We start from the raw sequence: 18792 nt of genomic DNA, 5'->3' as shown, positions 1-18792 counted from the left end.
CAGCACCAGCACCACCACCACCACCACCACCACCACCACCACCATCATTATCATCAGCTTCATCATCACCTTCACAGCACTACCATCATCTTCACCACAGCCACCATCAGTATTTTTCTCTCCTATGTGATAATCCAACCATGTCCATTGACTCCTTCAAAATGTGCTAAGAAGCTGGCAGGATGTAGAAACCTTGGGAGCTTCAGGAGACCAACTCAGCCCTGAGCCCAGCACAGTCCACCAGTAAGTCTACCACTCCTCTCGCCCACCTGGTGCTGGGTCTGGGGTCTTTATGAACCCCTGCTCATTTGTTCAGACCTGGCACTTGCCTGCAGCCAGTGCTTCCACTCAAGCTGGGGCCCCCAACCCTGCTATTGGAGTGAAGTGAATCACGTCCCCACTTCCCCTTGGCTACGCTGGGGCTTCCCGTGCTTTATCTCTGTTTCATTCCTTAATCTTCTCAATAATCCAAGGAAACAAGTACTAATATTACATCTTTTCACAGATGACAAAACTGGCTCAGTGGACGAGCTGGGATTAGAACCCTTAATATCTGGCCCCCCTCCACCTATTAAAACCCATCTATGGACACTTGGCGTCTTCCCAGGCCAACACGGTCTAGTAATACACTACGTGAACCAGATATAGAATCTTATATTTCCTAGTAGCCAGAAAACTAGTAAGAAACCAGTGAAAGTCAGTTTCGTGTTCTATTCGTTTAACCCAACATATTAAAAATATTCTTATTTCAACATGGAGTCAATAGAAAAATCACAGTGAGCCTGTGGTGCTCCTGTACTCGTACTGAATCTTTGAAATCTGGTGTGTGTTCTACATCTCCCTTGGGATGGAGCCTCATTTCAGGTACCCAGTGGTCTCCTGTGGCAAGTGGCCATGAGGGACAGTGCCAGTATGAGGATGCTGGTGGCTTCATAGGTGTGGCCTCCAAGTGAGCTGCTGTACATAGAGTGCTTGGGATACAGTGAACACTTCATTTGTGTTTACCTTCATTCTCATCAGCGTTACTGAGTCACCGGGAGCTCCAGGGGTGTTGAGTGAATGTACCATGTGCCAAAGCCTCGCTCTTAGACATTCACAGTATTGTATGATTTGAGCTTGAAACTTCCTTCCTTGCTCTGCTTCCCCGACTGTGGTTGGCAGGCCTCCCAGCCCCTCCTGGGACTCCAGCCTGGCCCATTGCTGTCTTGCTTCCCTCTCTCCCATGTGGAGCTCACAGTATGTGTAACGGCCCCTCCCTGCTGCCCCGAGAGATGGCCAAGTCTCCTGGGAGGAATCCCAGGCGCAAATCCTTGTACAAAGCCAAAGGCAGCCTCCTGGCATTTGGCTGCTTTGCTGGCCTGGGGCAGTGGCCTCTTCTATAAGCTGGGGGGGGAGGTGAGTCTGCCGTCGGGCCGGAGGTGCGGCCTCACCCACAGTCAGGGTCTGGTTCTCCAAGGAGCCCATCCCAGAGGGCGAAGCTTTGCCAAGCGCCGTGCCAGGTGGAAAGCTCCTGGTGGTGCCACACTCCCGCCAGCATCCCCCGGACAGGCGGCAAGTGGGGCAGGCCGCGGCCCCGAGCCGACCAGCAGAGCGTCTAAGTTGCAGGAAGAGGCTCCAAGCAGGGGCCTGGGGTGGGGTTTGAAATGCTGGCTCAGATCCAAAGCCGTGGACAGGGGTTGTAGAGGAGGCACAGCGTTTATGTTATGTTCTCACATTTTTAAAAGGGCTGCGCCGCATACCGGGCCACACCACCCCGTGGTCGGTCCCGGGAGTGGAGAATGAGCTTGCATCTCATATACCCTACACGTGCATCCGTGTACCATCACACACACCGTGGCGATTTACACACTCAGACGAGCCACGATCTCCGACACACGTGCACACACAAGCCCGTGCATATCCCCGCGTTTATATGGCAGACAGGACGTGGGTCTCACCTACACACTGACGACCACAGACCTAACGTGTGCCCGGGGACTTACTGGCACGTAGTTTGCTTCTCCCAGTCCCAGGCTTCTGAGAGCCTTCAGCAGGGAGCTAGTAGGGCCGAGGTGGTGAGCCTCGATGAACGAGAGAAGACGGCGAGACCCAGAGCCGGTAAGGGACCTGCTGAAGCTGGCCCAGCCCTGGCAGAGCTTGCACCCAGCCTCTCTGTCCTGGAGACCTCCACCCCCGCCTCCCGTCTTCCCCATGGGCGGGGGTGGCTGTTGTGTCTCTCTGGCCTCTACGTGCTGTAGGAGCAGAAACCATGGGCCTCTCATTTCTATATGGCTACGTGGGCCAGCTAGGCCGCAGGCTGTGTGGCACAGAGCAGCACCTAGGTTCAAAATTGCCAGCTGTGTGACCTCGGGCAAATGACTGAACCTCTCTGACCTTCAAGTTTCTGCATCGGCAAAGAGGGGTCATCACGTCTGCTTCGTAGTATTGCTGTAAGGGCTTTAGGGGGTGCTCGGTATATGCTAGTGAGTATCTGCTGGGTGACCTGAGGAAGGTCTCATATACACAGGCCCTTGGCTCGGGCCATTGGTTGCACCCACTAAACGTAGCCCCTTTCTCCTAGCGCAGGGTGGGTATTGTCCATGTAGAAGGAACAGAAGAATAAAGAGATGGAAAAACCAGTCAAATCTGTAAAATCCCCTCACTCCTTGATCACAGATCACATTCCCAAGGAGGCTCCGTGGAGTTTCTGAGCTCGCTGCCCTGTCCTGCTCAATTTCTCTCTTCCTGGTTGGCATCTTGCTCCTTCAATTCCAGAACTTTCAGATGGCATTTCACTATCTGATAGGGCAAGTCTTCCCTCAGAACTCTGCTTCCTCAACATGTTTCCCTCGGCACGTCTCACAAACGGCTCCTTCCATATGAACATCTATAATCATTTTTCCATGAAAATCCCCCGGGGCCCCCGGAGGAGCTTGCATTCCTGTTCTATGTTAGTTAGCAGAGGAAGGCCATGTATGGCGTTTGGCTAGAGAGCAAAGCCCTGGTCGCCATCTGTCTCACAGGCCTCACGGGGGGCATTAGGATGCTCCAAGAGCTCTCATGCTGGGCTTTGTCTGGGAGCCTCTGGATCTGGACACCAATGTGGGCTGGGTCATGTTGGGGGCCCAGAGAAGGTCCCCAAGTGGGGGGCTGCACAGAGGAGAGGTGCCCCACTGCCTCCCAGGAGCCTCCCCTCCATCCTGCTCTTCGTGTCTCTCTGGATTCTGGGCTCCCATGCTGCAGGTTCCCTGGGGATCTGGACCCCTCTCCTCCCCAGCACCCCCCATCCTGGGAGGTAACGGGCTCCAACGTACTTGGACCTGCCTACAGCTTCTTTCCTCCTCTTCGCTCAGACTCCTGCGACCCTGCCCCTCTCACCTCTTCTCCATCCACGCCTTGTCCTCCCAACCCTAGTAACCCCCAATAAAGGCTGCTTTGGCTCTCTGTGGTTTGCTCCAGTCTGTAGGAAACGCTCAGTTGACCCTAAGCTAGGAAAGCTCTGGAAGAAAGAGCAGGATTTGGCGGGCAGGAGAAGATCTCAATTTGAGCCCTGGCCACTTACGAATCGTGAGACCCTGGGCAAGTCCCTTGCTTGCCCTAAGCATCTGTTTCTTTCTTCCATAAAATGAAGTTAGCATCGCTTTTTGCAGCACGGCTTGGCACCAACCATGGGTGGGCCCCATGCAAGCTTTAAAGGATTTCACAAAAAAAATAAATTAATTAAAATAAAGGATTGCACAACCAACCACGCAGATGCACCCCTGCCCTCCTCAAACATACTACGGCGGCGCCTGGAGAAGCATCCATTCCCCCAGCTCCAGAGGCAACTGGGCTGGGTCGGCTCTCAGCCTCAGATCTGGTTAAATCAGAGCCCGGGACTCTGAGCCCATGGCGAGTAGCTCTACCTTAAGCCTCAGCTTCCTCATCCACAAATGGGGCACGTTGATCACCAAAGAAGCTTCAGGGCTCGTGGGTAATGAAACCCTTCTTGCCACCTTCCCTCTGTCTCTTGGCGTCACCACAGGCAGCAGGCGCTGGCTGGGGCTGTGGGATCTTGGATTCAGGAGCTCTTCCCCGTTGCCCACCTCCTGCCCGTCCTGGGCCTGCGTCTACACCCGCAGACAGCAGGCTGGCTGTGTGCTGCCACGTGTCTTGCTCCCCTGGCTTCTCAGAGAGACCCTCTCCCTTGGCTTTGAAGGAGAGCCCTGGGGCAGGGAGAGGAGAGAGAGCACGCACAGGATCCCCCGAAACAGCCGGCTTCATGTCCGGGGCCCCAATGTGCATGTGCCCTTGCGCTGTAGGTGGCTGTGCCAGCCCGAGGCACCCGAGGTTGGGGTTCAAAAGCGTCCGCAAGCAGTGTTTGCCCAAAAGCAGCACTTTTGTGGAAAGCTGGCCTTCTCGGGTGTCTTCTGACTCCCCTACTTGTAGTATGTCCAGCATCTGGAGCCTTATTTTCCAAACCCAAAACTTGACAAGCCTCCTGCGGACTTCTTCGCTGTTCAGGGAGGAGTGACTGGCCCAAGGTCACACAGCCAGCCCAGGCACAGCTGGGTCTGGGGGCCAGGATCCCGACTCCCCAATCCACCAAGTGCCCCCTTTCTGCTGAGTTTCAGGTGTGAAAGGCGGGCGTGGAGCACCTGTTTGCTTTGTGCAACCCTGCCCACCCCCGCCCACCCTCCGCCACCGCGGGGGCTGCCCCCTTCCCGCTGCACAGCCCCGTCCTCCCCCTGGGCTTGGCCCTGGCCCCTCCGTGGGGGCCAGTCACTTCCAGCTCGCCCCCACGCTCCCAGCCCCCCTGGATCTGCCCACCCACGTAGCAGAACCAGTGGGAGAAGGGATCTGGGTCCCTTCTCTGAGCCCCTCCAGGCGGGACTCACCGTGGCGGCTGCTGCTGTCACTGCTGCCAGCGTCCAAGGCAGGAACCACCTCATGCCTGGAAGTCAGCGGCAACGGCATCGACGGAGCAGCCCAGAGGATCCGGCCGCCTCTCGGGGGAGCTGGGCCGAGAGACTGGCCTGGCCCATCAGGAGCACCAGATATGCCTCTTCCCACAGCCTTGGGGGGGGTTTTATTAAAGCAAGATCTGACGTCAGAGTTAAGGATAAACCCTGCATTTTCCTCTGAAAAAACTTTTCCTGCCTCTCTCTCTCTCTCTCTCTCTCTCTTTTTTTTCTCCTTTCTTCCCTCTGTCCCCACCTCCTGCCCAAGCTTGGCCAGCCTCTCTGGCTCTGACAGCTCTTAAAGGGAAAGTCACAGGGCTGTGATTTCACACTGGGGCAGTACATTCTCACGGAAGGGACTGGGGTCATCCCGCCCAGGTATTTCCCAAAGGTGGGGAGAGGTAAACCAGGGGAGGGTGCCAGGTGGAGGGGGGATAGGGTTACCCGGGCGGCCGGGGGAGGGGGACTTTGAACATGCTTCCAGAGGAGGCGAATAAGCTCCCTCCCATTTCTTCAGGCTGCTCCTACTTCTGGTTTTCATTTGCCATCATTCACTCTTCTCTCCCTGGCTGCGCTCAAAGGAGGATGGCTCTGAGCTGCAGCCATCTAGAAATGATAGGAATTTGCGAATGAACTCAGCTCCGGGGCCCAGGTTCTCATCAGCCCTCCCGACAAGTTAAAGCCACGGGGGCCAGTTTGCAGGCGCTGACTTTCTCTATCATCAGCCCGAGAGGGCCTTCGGGTGCTGGCACTGTGTCCCCCCCGTCCAGGCACTTGTTATCACGGTGGGTTTGGGTGCCTCGCCTTGTCCGTGCCGGACGCTGCCACACGGGTGAGGGGTCCCCACTGGGGGCCCCGCCTACCCTCAATCCAGCCTCCTCATCCCTGTGTGGATCTCAGCAACCGCCTCTTGACTGGCCCTGAGCCTCCCCTCCGGACGCCCGTCCTGTGTCCTCTACTGCTTCCCAGAGTCATCAGAGCGAACCTCGGAAAACAGAACCAAGATCTCTCCTGGCCACAGCTTCCCAGGAGCCTGCCCACGGGCTGAGGCCTCCCTGCACGCTTCTCTTACCACTCGGCCTTGCTGCTTCTCTCACATCCCAGTGAGGTCCCATCTCTGGGCCTCAGGGAGGCTCCCTACCCTGCAGTTCCCATAGCAGTCACTCCCCCTCTTCCCTTTACCTCCAGCCTATTCAAGGGGACATGGAGCGTGCACAGCTGCTCAGTGGGGGTGTAGGTTTACGTCATGGAGAGTGACTTTGTGACCATTGACATGACCCCACAAGAGGTGATCCTGAAGGTCTTTCCATTTATTGACCTGGGGCAGAGTCTCCTGCCTGACTCAGTCCTGCGACACATAAAGAGAGATCTTCTGGGGGCTCCTAGAAAAGATTGCATCCCTTGAGAGGAGAAAAAAATTTCTCGACTCATTATCTCTCTCTTTTTTAAAAAGATTTTGGAGATTTTATTTATTTATTTGTGAGAGACACAGAGACAGGCAGAGACATAGGCAGACGCAGAAGAAGGCTCCCCGTGGGGAGCCCGATGCGACACTCGATCCCAGGACCGGGATCATGACCTGAGCCGAAGGCAGATGCTCAACCACAGAGCCACCCAGGTGCTCTACTCATTCTCTTTTTACCTTGTGTGCGACGCTGATGGCTGGAGCCTCAGCAGTCATATTGGTTACATGAGGCACAAGCTGGAAGATGAAAAGTCAACATGCTGAGGATGGTAGAGCAGAAAGAGGAAAAAAGCCTGGTTCTTTAGGATATGATGGTGGTACTGAACCAAACCTGGAACAGCCTTCCTGTCACATTAGCTAACTCAGTGACTTACTGCTTAAGCTGTGGTTAGCTATTTTATTCCTTGGCATCAAACGCATCCTAACTGCTCTATGGGGCTTTACGAAAATCACACATGTCAAGTGGCCAAGGAGGGGTGGGTATGGTACATGGAGGCTGCTCAGTAAGTGTGAATCCTTGCTTGCTTCTCATGGACTTACTTGCTGCTCTTAAAAAGAAGCCCATGAAGCAAGCACTGCCAACAGGTGTCATTAAAGGAGTCACACAAGGTATTAGGTGCCACTCCAGGTCCAATGACCCTTGGATGAACACCAAGTACAGATCGGTCCTGTGCTAAGAGAGATCTGATGACTATAAAGGAGACAGAGTGGAAGCTCAGAGATGCTTGCTGATTTGGGGACATACATGAAGTTAATGGCAGGCCCAAGGCTCCAACCAAAGACCTTGACGAGGTAGAGTCAGGATCGGACACTTCCAAGCAAGTGAGCTTGACCTCCCAAAGCCTCTCGATATTCTCTGATAGGAGCCAAGCAGAACCCAGAGAGTCCTGGGCCATTTTGGAAAATCTGATGGTGGGACGCCTGGGTGCTTCAGTGGTTGAGCATCTGCCTTTGGCTCAGAGCATGATTCCGGATTCCCAGGATCGAGTCCTGCATTAGGCTCCTTGCATGGAGCCTGCTTCTCCTCCCTCTGCCTGTGTCTCTGCTTCTCTATCTGTGTCTCTCATGAATAAATAAATAAAATCTTAAGAAAAAAAAAGGAAAACTTGATAGCGACAAGCAATGGGAACAAGGTACCCACAGCATGCTACAGTGCTGAGCACTTGCACCTGCTGGTGAAGTCTCAGAGGGCTCAGCTGGTCCCACTGGAAGCCACCATTCTTCAGCACCAATGACACCCCGAGAGAGGTGACGTGGTGACTCAGGAGACGGACACCCCGGGTGCCACCGCAGTTCTGCTGCCTAGTGGAGGGCCTCGGACATTCAACAATCTCTCTGTACTTCAGTTTCCTTTGCATAAAGAAGCAGGGTTGCGTTAGTGCCAACCCCATGGGGTCGTCAGGAGGCCTGAACGGGACAAGTAGGTGTGTCCCAGCATTTGTGAAGGGAGGAGTCCGAATGGACCAGTATGACCGTGTCGTCCTCCTCTGTCCATCCTGTCTCAGGGGTTTGTTGTCTTGAAAGAGCTCATGGTGCAGCCTGGGGTGTGGCTGGGGTCAGCCTTGGTGGGTGGGGGTCCGGGACCAGGTGCTTCCCCCACACAAGCTGGACAAACTCTAAGTGACTGGCCGGTGGTGACGGGAACTCTAGCTCCCATTTATGGAGCATCCACCACATTCCAGTGACACCCGCTGTCGCACGGAATCCTCCTCTCAGTTCTGCACACAGCCTCCATCTCTCTGTCCCCATCCCCATCCTGCAGATGAGGAAGCCGAGGCCCCGGAGGATCGAGAACAGCTGGCCCATGGCAGAACAAGGATGGAACTCACACCCGAGTGGCTTCAAAACACGGCTTTCTTCAAGCAGACCAAGTGTTGAACAAATAAATGACTCAATGCAGGAACGAATGAACACAGGAGACGGACAGATGGCTGGGCAGACGGATGGATGCGTGTGGAGGTGAATCTACTATCTGGAATATTCCAGTTCCCAGGCCCTCCCAGGCCGGGCTCCACATCTTTGCTTTCTGCGTCCACGTGGCCCTTTCCCCTGACCGCTGTGCCCACCTAGGCCCTGGTGGGTCTCCTAGATTGTGAGGTCCAAGGTGAGACCAGCCCACAGCATCCTCTCTGCGCTGAACACATGGCAGCCGCACAGAACCTCATCCCATTGCCCCCAGGAGAGGGGCCCTCATGTGACCCCCAACTCCCGCCCAGGGGGCCCAGACATCATCCATAAGGAATGTTCTCACTTGGTCTCTGCTGAGGGCACAGGCAGGGTCCGGACGAGGTCATCTCTTCGACCTGCACCCACACTTGCTGCACAGCAGGTGCCCAAGGTGCATGGTGTGTGGCTGAAGGGGAGGCTGCGCAGGGCAGCATCTGGCTGGAGCCTCATTTCCAGAAGCCTCGGCTTCCGCCTCTCCCAGGTCCCTGCCTCCAGCTGTTTGCGTGTTCTCTCCCAGCCTGAGCACAGCTTCTAGGAGCTTCCTCCAGCAGACCTCCCAGAGGCTGTAAATAAATTCCAAAGAGGGGCTGGAGGAGGGGGTTCAAGAACAAAGGCCACTTGAGAGCATTCCTCTGCCAAACAGTAAGGCCGCCTTGACCAGAACCAGATGCATAGAAGATTCCAGAGACTCTGGGGACCAGGCACCCAGGAAGCCCAGATCTGCTCACGGCATATTTGTCATTTGTCCCGCGAATGAGCCGCGAGCCATGTTGTGCAGGCTGCACGATGCCAGTTCCTGGGGCCACTGAGACCCACACAGCTTACCCCTGCCTGGGAGACAGAGCTGGTCTCCTGGTCCAGCCTGGCCACTTCAGAAGGCGCGGGAGGCGGATGTGGGTCCGCTCTGCTCTCCTCCTGGGGCCCAAGCAAGGATGGAAGGACCCTTGAAGGGGTGACCCCAGACTCCAGGTCTGCCCGGACTCCAAGGGGTCATGATCTCTCATGCTCAGCCGGGACATCTGGGTTCCAGGCAGCCCCCGGATGGCCGCCCTGCTTCCTGCTCGGTTCTAGAGCAAGAGAGCACTGCTAGTGTCATCCTTGGCCACACATGGGGACCCTTGGGACCCCTCACTTCTCACCTGGGAAGGTGGAGAGGAAAAGCCAGGGCATTGGGGTCAGGACGGTCTACGTCAAACTCTTGCCTTTGTTACGTACCAGGTGGCAGATCTTGGGGAAGCCACTTCTGGTCTCTGAGCCTGTTTTTCTGCCTGTAAAATGGGGGTAACGATCATATCCACCTCCTAGGCTGTGATGGAGACTAAACTAGTGCTCAGCTTGTGTTAGATGCTGAATATGTAATTACAATTAATATGCTATTTGCTCTTCATCACAGAGACTCTGTGTCCCCTCTGGGTCACCCTGAGCAACCCCTGAGTCTCCTCAGCCTGGCTGGGGGGTGGTACCCAATGTCCCCACTTCGTCTCTGTCCCTGCCTCCTCCAGGGAAACCCCACAGTCCTCCCAGTCCTCAGGGCCTGGGTGTCTGCTGGTCTCTTTGATGAAACTGAGTGGGGGTGGGTGCAAACTAGCAAAAAGAAATGGAAAAGTAGGACAGAGACCACAGTGCTACCGAGGCTGACTGGCTCCGGACTGTCCCTGGTGGCATTTGGAGGTTTCTCTTAAAGGGGTGGCAGGGACTCCTCGCCTGAGACCCTTGAATGCAAATATAAAGGTGCCTGAACTTGTCCACCCCGAGACTCCTTCCAGCCTGGACCCACAGGGTCTCTGGGGGCCCCTGACCTGGAGCATCTGCGGCGTCTCCCAACTTCCAAACCAGGGCACAGGTCCTGCAGGGCTCGGCCTGCCCGATGGGCATTCCCGGAGACAGGCAGACAGTTAGGCTTATTCTTCTTTTAAAAACTTTTTATTAAAGTGGATCTTGTGTGAAAATCCACACACCTTTAAGGGTACAGCTTGGCACATTTTATAAAAATTTTGAGAACACCCAGGTGCCCCTCACCCAGACCACTGTAGGAAGGTTCCCTCATGCTTCATCTCCCTAGTTGAAACCTATCTGTAAACATCATAATTATGACTCTGTCACTGTGGATTCATCTTGTCTGTTCTGGAGCTCCACATAAACGGATGTGCACCTGTTCATGGTCTTATGCATTTGGTTTCTTTGGGTCAACATCGTGTCTCCGAGATTCACCCACGTGGTGGCTGCTGTCATTGTTGTTTAGGGGTGCAGGGCTGTGGAGGTGCCCCTGTGTCCCTGCTGTGCACTCCGGGTATGTGGCACGGCCGCAGAGCCTAGCTTTGGGACCTGGCCCTTGCCTCTGCCCTGCGGGACCCAGCTGGGAAACGCTGTCTCTGGGTCCAGCTTTCACCCCCCCCTTGCCCTGGACCCAGGACCTGGGACTCCCCACTGGCTGGGAGGCAGCTGCTGTGGGTGGAAGTAGGGACACTCTCCCGACGCCACACCACACCTTTCCCTCTCTGCCCCTTCAGAGCCAACTCTGTGCCTTGCATGCAACACTGACTCCCATAGATGTTGGTTATAAAAATAAACCTCCTTCACCCTCTGCTAAAGGACGATGCTGTCTACCTCATGGGATTTAGTGAGTATCAAAGAAAATGTGCATCTCTCTGTGTCTCAGATCCCTGTTAAGAGTTGGCGACATGGGTTATTTCTCTGTGCCCAAGCCCTTCCCGTTTTTTTTTTTTTTTTCTTTTTTAAGACTAGTGTTTTGTTTTTTAAGATTTTATTTATTTATTCATGAGAGACACAAAGAGAGGCAGAGACACAGGCAGAGGGAGAAGCAGGCTCCATGCAGGGACCCCGATGCAGGACTCGATCCCAAGACCCCGGGATCATGCCCTGAGCCGAAGGCAGATGCTTAACCACTGAGCCACCCAGGCATCCCAAGACTGTAGTTTTAGGTTTTATTTTTTAAGTTTAAGATTTTATTTGTTTATTTGAGAGAGAGAGAAAGAGGGTGCACAAGTGGCGGGGAGGGGGGCGGCGCAGAGGGAGAGAGAGAAACAGACTCCCCACTGAGTAGGAACCCTATGTGGGGCTCCATCCCAGGACCTTGAGATCATAATCTGAGCCAAAGACAGATGCTTAACCGACTGAGCCCCCCAGCCACCTCTAGTTTTAGGTTTAAAATAAAGTTGAGAGAAAGGCACTGCAATTTCCCATATGCCCACTGATCGTACACAGACACAGCCTCCCCACTATCACTGTCACCCACCAAAATGGCACATTTTCTAGCCAGGGGTGATCCTACACTGACTCATGATCATCACCCAGAGTCCACAGGCACATTAGGGCTCATCCTTGGGGTTGTACACTAGATAGGTGTGGACAGTTGTACAATGAAGCGCATCCATTAAAATATCATAGGGTATTTCCACTGCCCTAAAACCCTCTGTGCTCCGTCCATTCATCTCCCCTCACTCCAGCCCTCAGCAAGCACTGACCTTTTTACTGTGTCCATGGTTTTGCCTTTTTCAGAGCAATAGAATTGGAATTGTGCAGTATCTAGCCTTTTCAGATTGGTTCCTTCCACCTGGCGTTAAATTTTCTGAAGCTTCCTCCATGTCTCTATGCCTTCACAGCTCGTATCTTGTTAGCACTGAATAAAATTCCATTTTCTGTATATACCACAGGTTAGTTATCCATTCACCTCCTGAAGGATGTCTTGGTTGCTTCCAAGTTTGGCAGCTACGAATAAAGCTGCGATGAACGTCTGCGTGCGGGTTTCTGTGTGGACATAAGTTCCCTGCTCCTTTGGGTAAATACCAAGGGGCACGATTGTTGGATCTATGGTAAGAGTACATTTATTCTTGTAAGACACCCCCAAATTGTCTGCCACAGTGGCTGCTCTGTTATGCAGCCTCACCATCAGTGAACGAGAGCTCCTATTGCTTCACATCCTCACCAGCGTTGGGTGTCGTCAGTGTTCCAGATCTGGGCCATTCTAGTAGGTGCACAGCAGTTCTTCACTATTGTTTGAATCTTTCCCTGGTTTCATTCATTCTCTCAGAGGCACTGGATGAAGCTGGTATTGACATCTCCCCCATTTCACTGAAGCAGAAACTCAGGTTCGCAGAGGTGAGTAATGGGGTCAAAGTCATGAGAAGGATGGAGCTGGGGCTCAGACCCCAGAATCCCTGGGGGGCCCCTACCCACGTTTATGCCTCTCTGAGCAAGGGGCACGTAAAGCTCCAGGGTTCTTGCTTGTTTTCGAGGAGGAAAGAAGAGTGTGTTCCGGAGTCCTGGGTAAGCTTGGTGGAAAAGGTGGGTGCACGTTGAGTGGTGGAGGCCGTGCGGGTGTGGCTGGCAGTCAGCAGGATGGGTGCAGGGTTCCAGCCCTGAGAGCCATGAGCAACCTGATTATGGAAAGGAGCTTGATATCACCCTGGTCCTTGGCACCGAGGCTTTTCAAAACACTCATGGAGGGACCCTCAGAGAAGCAGGTTCAAAGCCAGCCTGCAGGAGACACCCCAGCATCTGTGCCATGCCGGCGGGCTACATTAGGCCAGCAATGGGCTGGTCTGTCTCCATTCTTGAGCTGCTGGGCATCTGGCCAGCCTCAGATGCAGCCCAGTGTGGCCTGGACATTCTCAAAAGTGATTGTGCATGGAATTCACTTTTAAAATGTACCGATTCCCAGGACTGCAACTCAGAGGTTCTGAGTCAGTGTGTCTGGAAAAGGTTGCAAATTTGCTTTTAAACAAACACTTCCCAGTAAGTCTGAGGGAGGGCTTCCCTGGAGCCTGCTTTGAGTTGCAGGGCAGAGTAAGCAAGCATGTGCTGTGGTGCAAGCAGGCCTGAATTGGACTCAGCTCCTGCCAGCATTTCATCTTGGAAGAGCTGTTTACATTCTCCGAGCCTCTTATTTCTCATCCATAAAATGGGCTGATGACATGTTGTTGGGTGTTATGAGCTTGGAATGGAATATTTGTGGTACTGTGATAGGCTCCCCTAAAAATGACCATAGCCTGGGTAGCTGAAATCAGCAGATGCTTATCCTGTCCTAGTTCTAGAGGTCAGAAACCAGAAATCAAGGAGTTGGTCAGGCTGTAGTCCCCCCCAGAGTTTCTAGGGGAGAATCCTTCCTTGCCTCTTCTGGCTTCTGACGGCCTCAGGCATCCCTTGGCTTGTGACTATATAACCTCAATGTGTGCCTCGACATTCGCAGGGCTTCTCCTCTGTCTGTGTCTCTAAAGGGATATTTATTTTTGGATTCAGGGCCTGAATCCAAAAATAAAGACTAGACTGAAAGAAAGAGTCCAGGCTGATCTCATCTCAAGATCTTTAACTTAATTTACATTTGTAAAGACCCCTTTCCCAAATAGGGTCACATCCTCAGGCTCTGGAGGTTAGGACATGGATATAGTTTCTTGGCAGTCACTATTCAACCCTGCACAGTGTGTCACTTAATGAAAACTAGGTGTGATGTTTAGGACCTAACAGAGGCTCCAAAATCATGGATCTCCTCCTCTCACTCTGTCTTGTCTTTCTCTTGGTAAATCTCGTCATCTCCACCTTCCAGACATTGTGCAACTTGATTTCTCGCCACCACCACAGCCACCATGCTGGTCTTGTAACCGGAGCTCACCAGGGACAGCATCACCTTTGGAGAGTGGCCATCCTGAGAAGCACTGGGTGGCCACTCTGATGGCTGAGGCTGGACATACAGGGGCATGGCAATGGCCTTGGTGGAACTCAGGGCCTCTCAGGTATGGTGGTGGTGGTAGGGGTGCCCTGGCTGGTCCAGAGGCAACTAGGGCTTCCAGAGTTAACCCAGCTGCTCAACATTTCCTGGAGAGTGGTGGGCAGACCAGTTCCCTGTCCATCCCCTTCCAGGAGGCCTCCTTCTGCAGCTTTCAGGCTCCATGGCTCTGTATTCAGCAGCCCATCTCTGCTATGCAGGCTGCTTTTGTTCAAAGGGAAGGGAGATTACCAAGGGCCTCAGCAGAAAGTGGGGTTTTCTAGATGGGAAAGACCAAAGTCCTTGATCTTGTGCTCAGGACTGCCCCTGACTACCTTCCAGCCTCATCTTGCACCATACACCCCTCCCCTTCCCTCAGCTCAGGCCAGGCTGGAAATAATGGGTTCCATTGATTGTACACGGGACTTTTTAAAATGGATTTTTGGGCATTAAGGCTTACACACGCAAGTACTGAACTGGGCCATGCAGCTTTAGGAGGAAAGAGTGGGGAGGAGTCGGAGAATCATCCCTGCTAAGTCCACAAGGTTTTGATTTTGACCCTGCTGCCTGTTATGACAGCCATGCCCACCTGGTCTCTGGCAGTTGCCACTCTAGATCTTCCTCATCCTCATCGAATTCAGGGAACCCATTTGCTGGGAGCAGCTTCCGCTCAGCTGTGGCCTGCAGAAGATATCCACACGAGGGTCTTTCTCATCACCGCTGCATTTCCAAAAACTTGGAGAAGTGAGCATCCCAGGGACCCTTCTGGGGGTATAACTCAGGGTAAGTGAGCAGATGTATTTAAAAAAACCCATCTCAGTAATCCAGTCCTCCTACGTCCATTGTGGAACACCAGGAAAGTTCTGGTATGTCAATTTCATTCCATATTGGCCACCTTTGGGTAGGGATTTCAGTGACTCTACCAAACTGACTGTTAGAACAACTCTCAGTTGTTTGAGATGACATATCCAACCCCGGAGCTCTGGATCATGAGCTCCTGTTAATAAATAAGACTTGATCTAATATCACATTTCTTTCACTCTAATCCAATATCTTTATGAATCGTATAAACACATACATGATTCAAGTACCTGTTGATATAAATTAGCAAAACTTTGCAGGTGACAGATTGTGTCCCCTTGTGCTGTTAGAAGTTGCACGTGGCTGTAGATCTGGAAGCCATGAGAGGCAGTAGAAACAGGTCTTGGGGAGGACCAGCTCTTCCCCACATGCAGCTACCTCAGAACATTTCTTAGTGGGTTCTACAGACAGGGGAAGATTACCCTCTTGGATGGGGAGGGAGGGTTATTCCAACTGGAAAAGGAAGGTTACAGAATTAGGGAGTCTATGGTCCTCAGATTCATTGAAAATACCCATCTCTCCTCATCTCAATATTGAGGGTACCACTCTCTCTATTCCTCTTCCCTTGAAAGGCTGTGAATTCATTTGCATTATAACTCAGTCACCCCAGGATTTGGTTTTGGGTTTTTCTTTCAGAAATGTCAACCCTTTGACTACAAAAGATAAGGATTTCTTTTTTTTAAAGATTATCTTATTTTATTTGAGAGAGAGAGAAAGAGCGAGAGAATACAAGCAGGAGGGGCAGAGGGGGAGAGAATCCCAAGCAGACTCTGTACTGAGCGCAGAGCCCAGCATGGGGCTCGATCTCATGACCCTGAGATCATGACCTGAGCCGAAACGAAGAGTTAGTCATTTAACCTACTGTGCCACCCAAGCATCCCAAGACAAGGATTTCTTCAGAACCATGACAGAAACACACAGGCATGCGCGCGCGCACACACACACACACACACACACACACACACACCCCTATTGGTTTATACATCCCGGCTGTAGGGAGAAAAACATTCCAGATGCCTGACTTTCTGCTCACTTTCTTCTCACTTCTCCCAAGCTCCAGCTGGGGAATGGGGGTGCCTGCCCTGGTGGTCTTGTCTGTCAGCTGCTGGATGCTTGAGACCAAGGATTGGGAGTCATTGCCTCCTTAAAGCACATCCACTCACTCCCCCTGCTTCCTGAAAATGATCTGCAGAAGATGAAGCCTGCATGGCCACACACCCCTCCCAGTGTAAGCTGGGGTAGCTGTTCTGCAGAGCAATCTATACTGCTTACCAAAATAAAATGAAACAAGAGTATACCCTATGGCCCTGCAACCCCACTGCTGTGTATAGGCCTTGAGACATCTCCCTGAGGACCATACATGGGAAATGAAAAGATACTCATCCAGGCTTTGCTTATGGTGATGAAGAGCTAGAGGCAAACTTGTGTCCACCTTGGGGAAATGGAGAGGTGAACTGTTGATGATGCGTACTGTCGAGTTCCATGTGGCCATTAGAAGCAATAGACGGATGTGCACAGAGCAACAGGCGGTGAACTTGCAGCCCAGAGCTGAAGGAGGGACGTGAGATGGGCACGAGGTGTCCAGGCAGCACCACTGGCGTGAATCAAAGTCAGATGCACACTGCCTTCCTACAAGTGTATGTATGTATTCAAGGGTTCCGGCTGGAGTTGCTGCCAATGGCCATGAATGGGTAGCCCTGGAAGGAAGGGGAACAGAGTGGACCAGGAGGAGAGTTTTGAGAGTGCTCATGATGTTGGACCATGGACTGCGAGGTGCAGTTCATTTTCCCCATCTGTACCCAGGCAACCAAATGTATTGAAGGGAAAAACAAGAAGGAGAGGAACAGAAAAATAAGGGAAAGTAGAGCAAGAGGAAGGAGGGGCAGGATAGGAGACAGCAGGGGGTTGAAGGAGAAGGAGAAGAGGGGAGAGGAAGGAAAACGTGTGGGGATCCCTGGGTAGTGCAGCGGTGTAGCGCCTGCCTTTGGCCCAGGGCGCGATCCTGGAGACCCGGGATGGAATCCCACGTCGGGCTCCCGATGCATGGAGCCTGCTTCTCCCTCTGCCTGTGTCTCTGCCTCTCTCTCTCTCTCTCTCTCTGTGACTATCATAAATCAATAAAAATTAAAAAAAAAAGAAAAGAAAAGAAAACGTGTGTTGGCGCAAAAAGCGGTGCAGGCTTGCTCACATGGCTTTCTATGTAACAGCCCCGAACTGGAAATAACCAAAGTGTCCTTCAACGGGTGAATGTCTAAACCCACCAGGATGATCGTACTGTGGAATACTATTATGCAATAAAAAAGAACAAAGGAAATTGGTCCCAGAAAGGACAGGGAGGGAAAGTGAATCTCCTATGGTGCAGGTGCTTCTAAGTTCAAGGCTCATTCTACTCCCACAGTAGCCTTGTGACGCCGGGCAGTATAATGCCCACTCACAGCCCAGGGAAGTGAGGCTCGGGGAGATCACACAGTATATTAGGCTGCCCTTAAAAAATACCATAGCCGGACAGCCCTGGTGGCACAGCGGCTTAGTGCCACCTGCAGCCCAGGGTGTGATCCTGGAGACCCGGGATCGAGTCCCACATCAGGCTCCCTGCATGCAACCTGCTTCTTCTCCCTCTGCCTGTGTCTCTGCCTCTCTCTCTCTCTCTGTGTCTCTCATGAATAAACAAATCAAATCTTTAAAAAAAGGTACCATAGCCTGGGTGGCTTAAAGAATAAAAACTCATGTTTCTGGAGCCAGAAGCCTGAGATCAGGGTGTGAGCAGGGCTGGCTTCTTTGAGGCCTCTCTCCTGGGCTTGTAGACGGCTGGCTTCCGGGTGTCTTCTCATGATCTTCCCTCTGTGCGTGTCTGTGCCCTAATCCCCTCTTCTTACAAGGACACTATTTATACTGGATCAGGGTCCACTCTAGGGACCTCATTTTCCCATAATCACTTCTTTAAAGACCCCCATCTCCAAATGCAGCCACATTCTGAAGTTCTGGGGGGAAGGATTTCAACATCTGAATTTTGAAAGGAGACACAATTCAGTCCCAGACATACTGCTGGTATTCAACAGAGCTGGACTTGAACCCAGACCTTTCTCCCCCAGAGGGCCCTGGTCTAGAGCACACAGAGTGAAGCACTCTGCCTGGACTCACACCCTCATAAACTTGTCTGCTTTGACCATGTCTGAGTGGTGGCTGGGCTGGGCTGGGCCCCGGCTCCTGTGTGTGCCCTGGCCCAAATTCTTGAATCCATCATCAGTGAAAATTCTCCAGGGATAGGCAAGTGGACGTGGTGAGAGGCAGGGCCCAGGCCACCACTCTGTGACTCAGCTGAGCAGACTGTGGGCCGAGGTATTGGAAGCCAGCTGCTACCACGTTTACTCTCCCTCCACAGAGCATGGAGATGAACAGCTGGGCTGTGGTGGGGCTGAAGGAATCACTCTTTCCCCGGGCGAGACACTCAGCTTGCTGCAGTAGAGGGCCAGCCAGCTGGAATGTGACCCTATTCCCTGGAGTTTTGAATGCTTGGGAGGTTCTAGGAGTCAGACAACATCCCCTGCTTAGTGCCTTTTTCTGCCAAGACCGTCTGGAACATTTGGAGATGGTGGTGGCTTCTTGCCTCTGCAAAGCGATGCTACTGCCTGAGTGTTGTTGAGTGCTGGATGGTCTCAAAGTTCTTCCGGGTTCTGTGCCCAGCTTCCAAGTCACAGATGGAGACTCAGATATTGCTGTAGTGAAGCAATGTGGCCACTTGTGCTCTGCACCAGTCCAGCTGTCACCCTGTACTGCCGAGTCTCTCACTGGCTTCTGGGTAAAGTGAGCCAAGTGTCTGCAGACCCAACCGTGAGCCAGGCCTATGCTCACAGAGGGACCCCAAGGTGAACAAGGGG

At 52.9% G+C, this 18792-nt stretch overlaps 1 protein-coding gene across 2 annotated transcripts in view; it reads right to left on the bottom strand.

The window, feature by feature from the left end:
* Positions 1-5135, bottom strand: part of CCN4 (cellular communication network factor 4) — a 38568-nt gene extending 33433 nt beyond the window's left edge. For both annotated transcript variants that reach the window (XM_038555565.1, XM_038555564.1), the window contains exon 1: positions 4857-5135. Coding sequence is in view for 1 of the 2 variants with exons in the window: in XM_038555564.1 (XP_038411492.1) it covers positions 4857-4935 (79 nt within the window). In the remaining variant the exon portion in view is untranslated. The remainder of the gene's footprint in view (positions 1-4856) is intronic.
* Between the last annotated feature and the right edge of the window lie 13657 nt (positions 5136-18792).

This window comes from Canis lupus, chromosome 13, assembly GCF_011100685.1.
Source record: "Canis lupus familiaris isolate Mischka breed German Shepherd chromosome 13, alternate assembly UU_Cfam_GSD_1.0, whole genome shotgun sequence".
In the NCBI taxonomy this organism is placed as follows: Eukaryota; Metazoa; Chordata; class Mammalia; order Carnivora; family Canidae; genus Canis; species Canis lupus.
The sequence above is the reverse complement of the archived record's forward strand: the minus strand, read 5'-3'. Positions and strand labels throughout refer to the sequence as shown.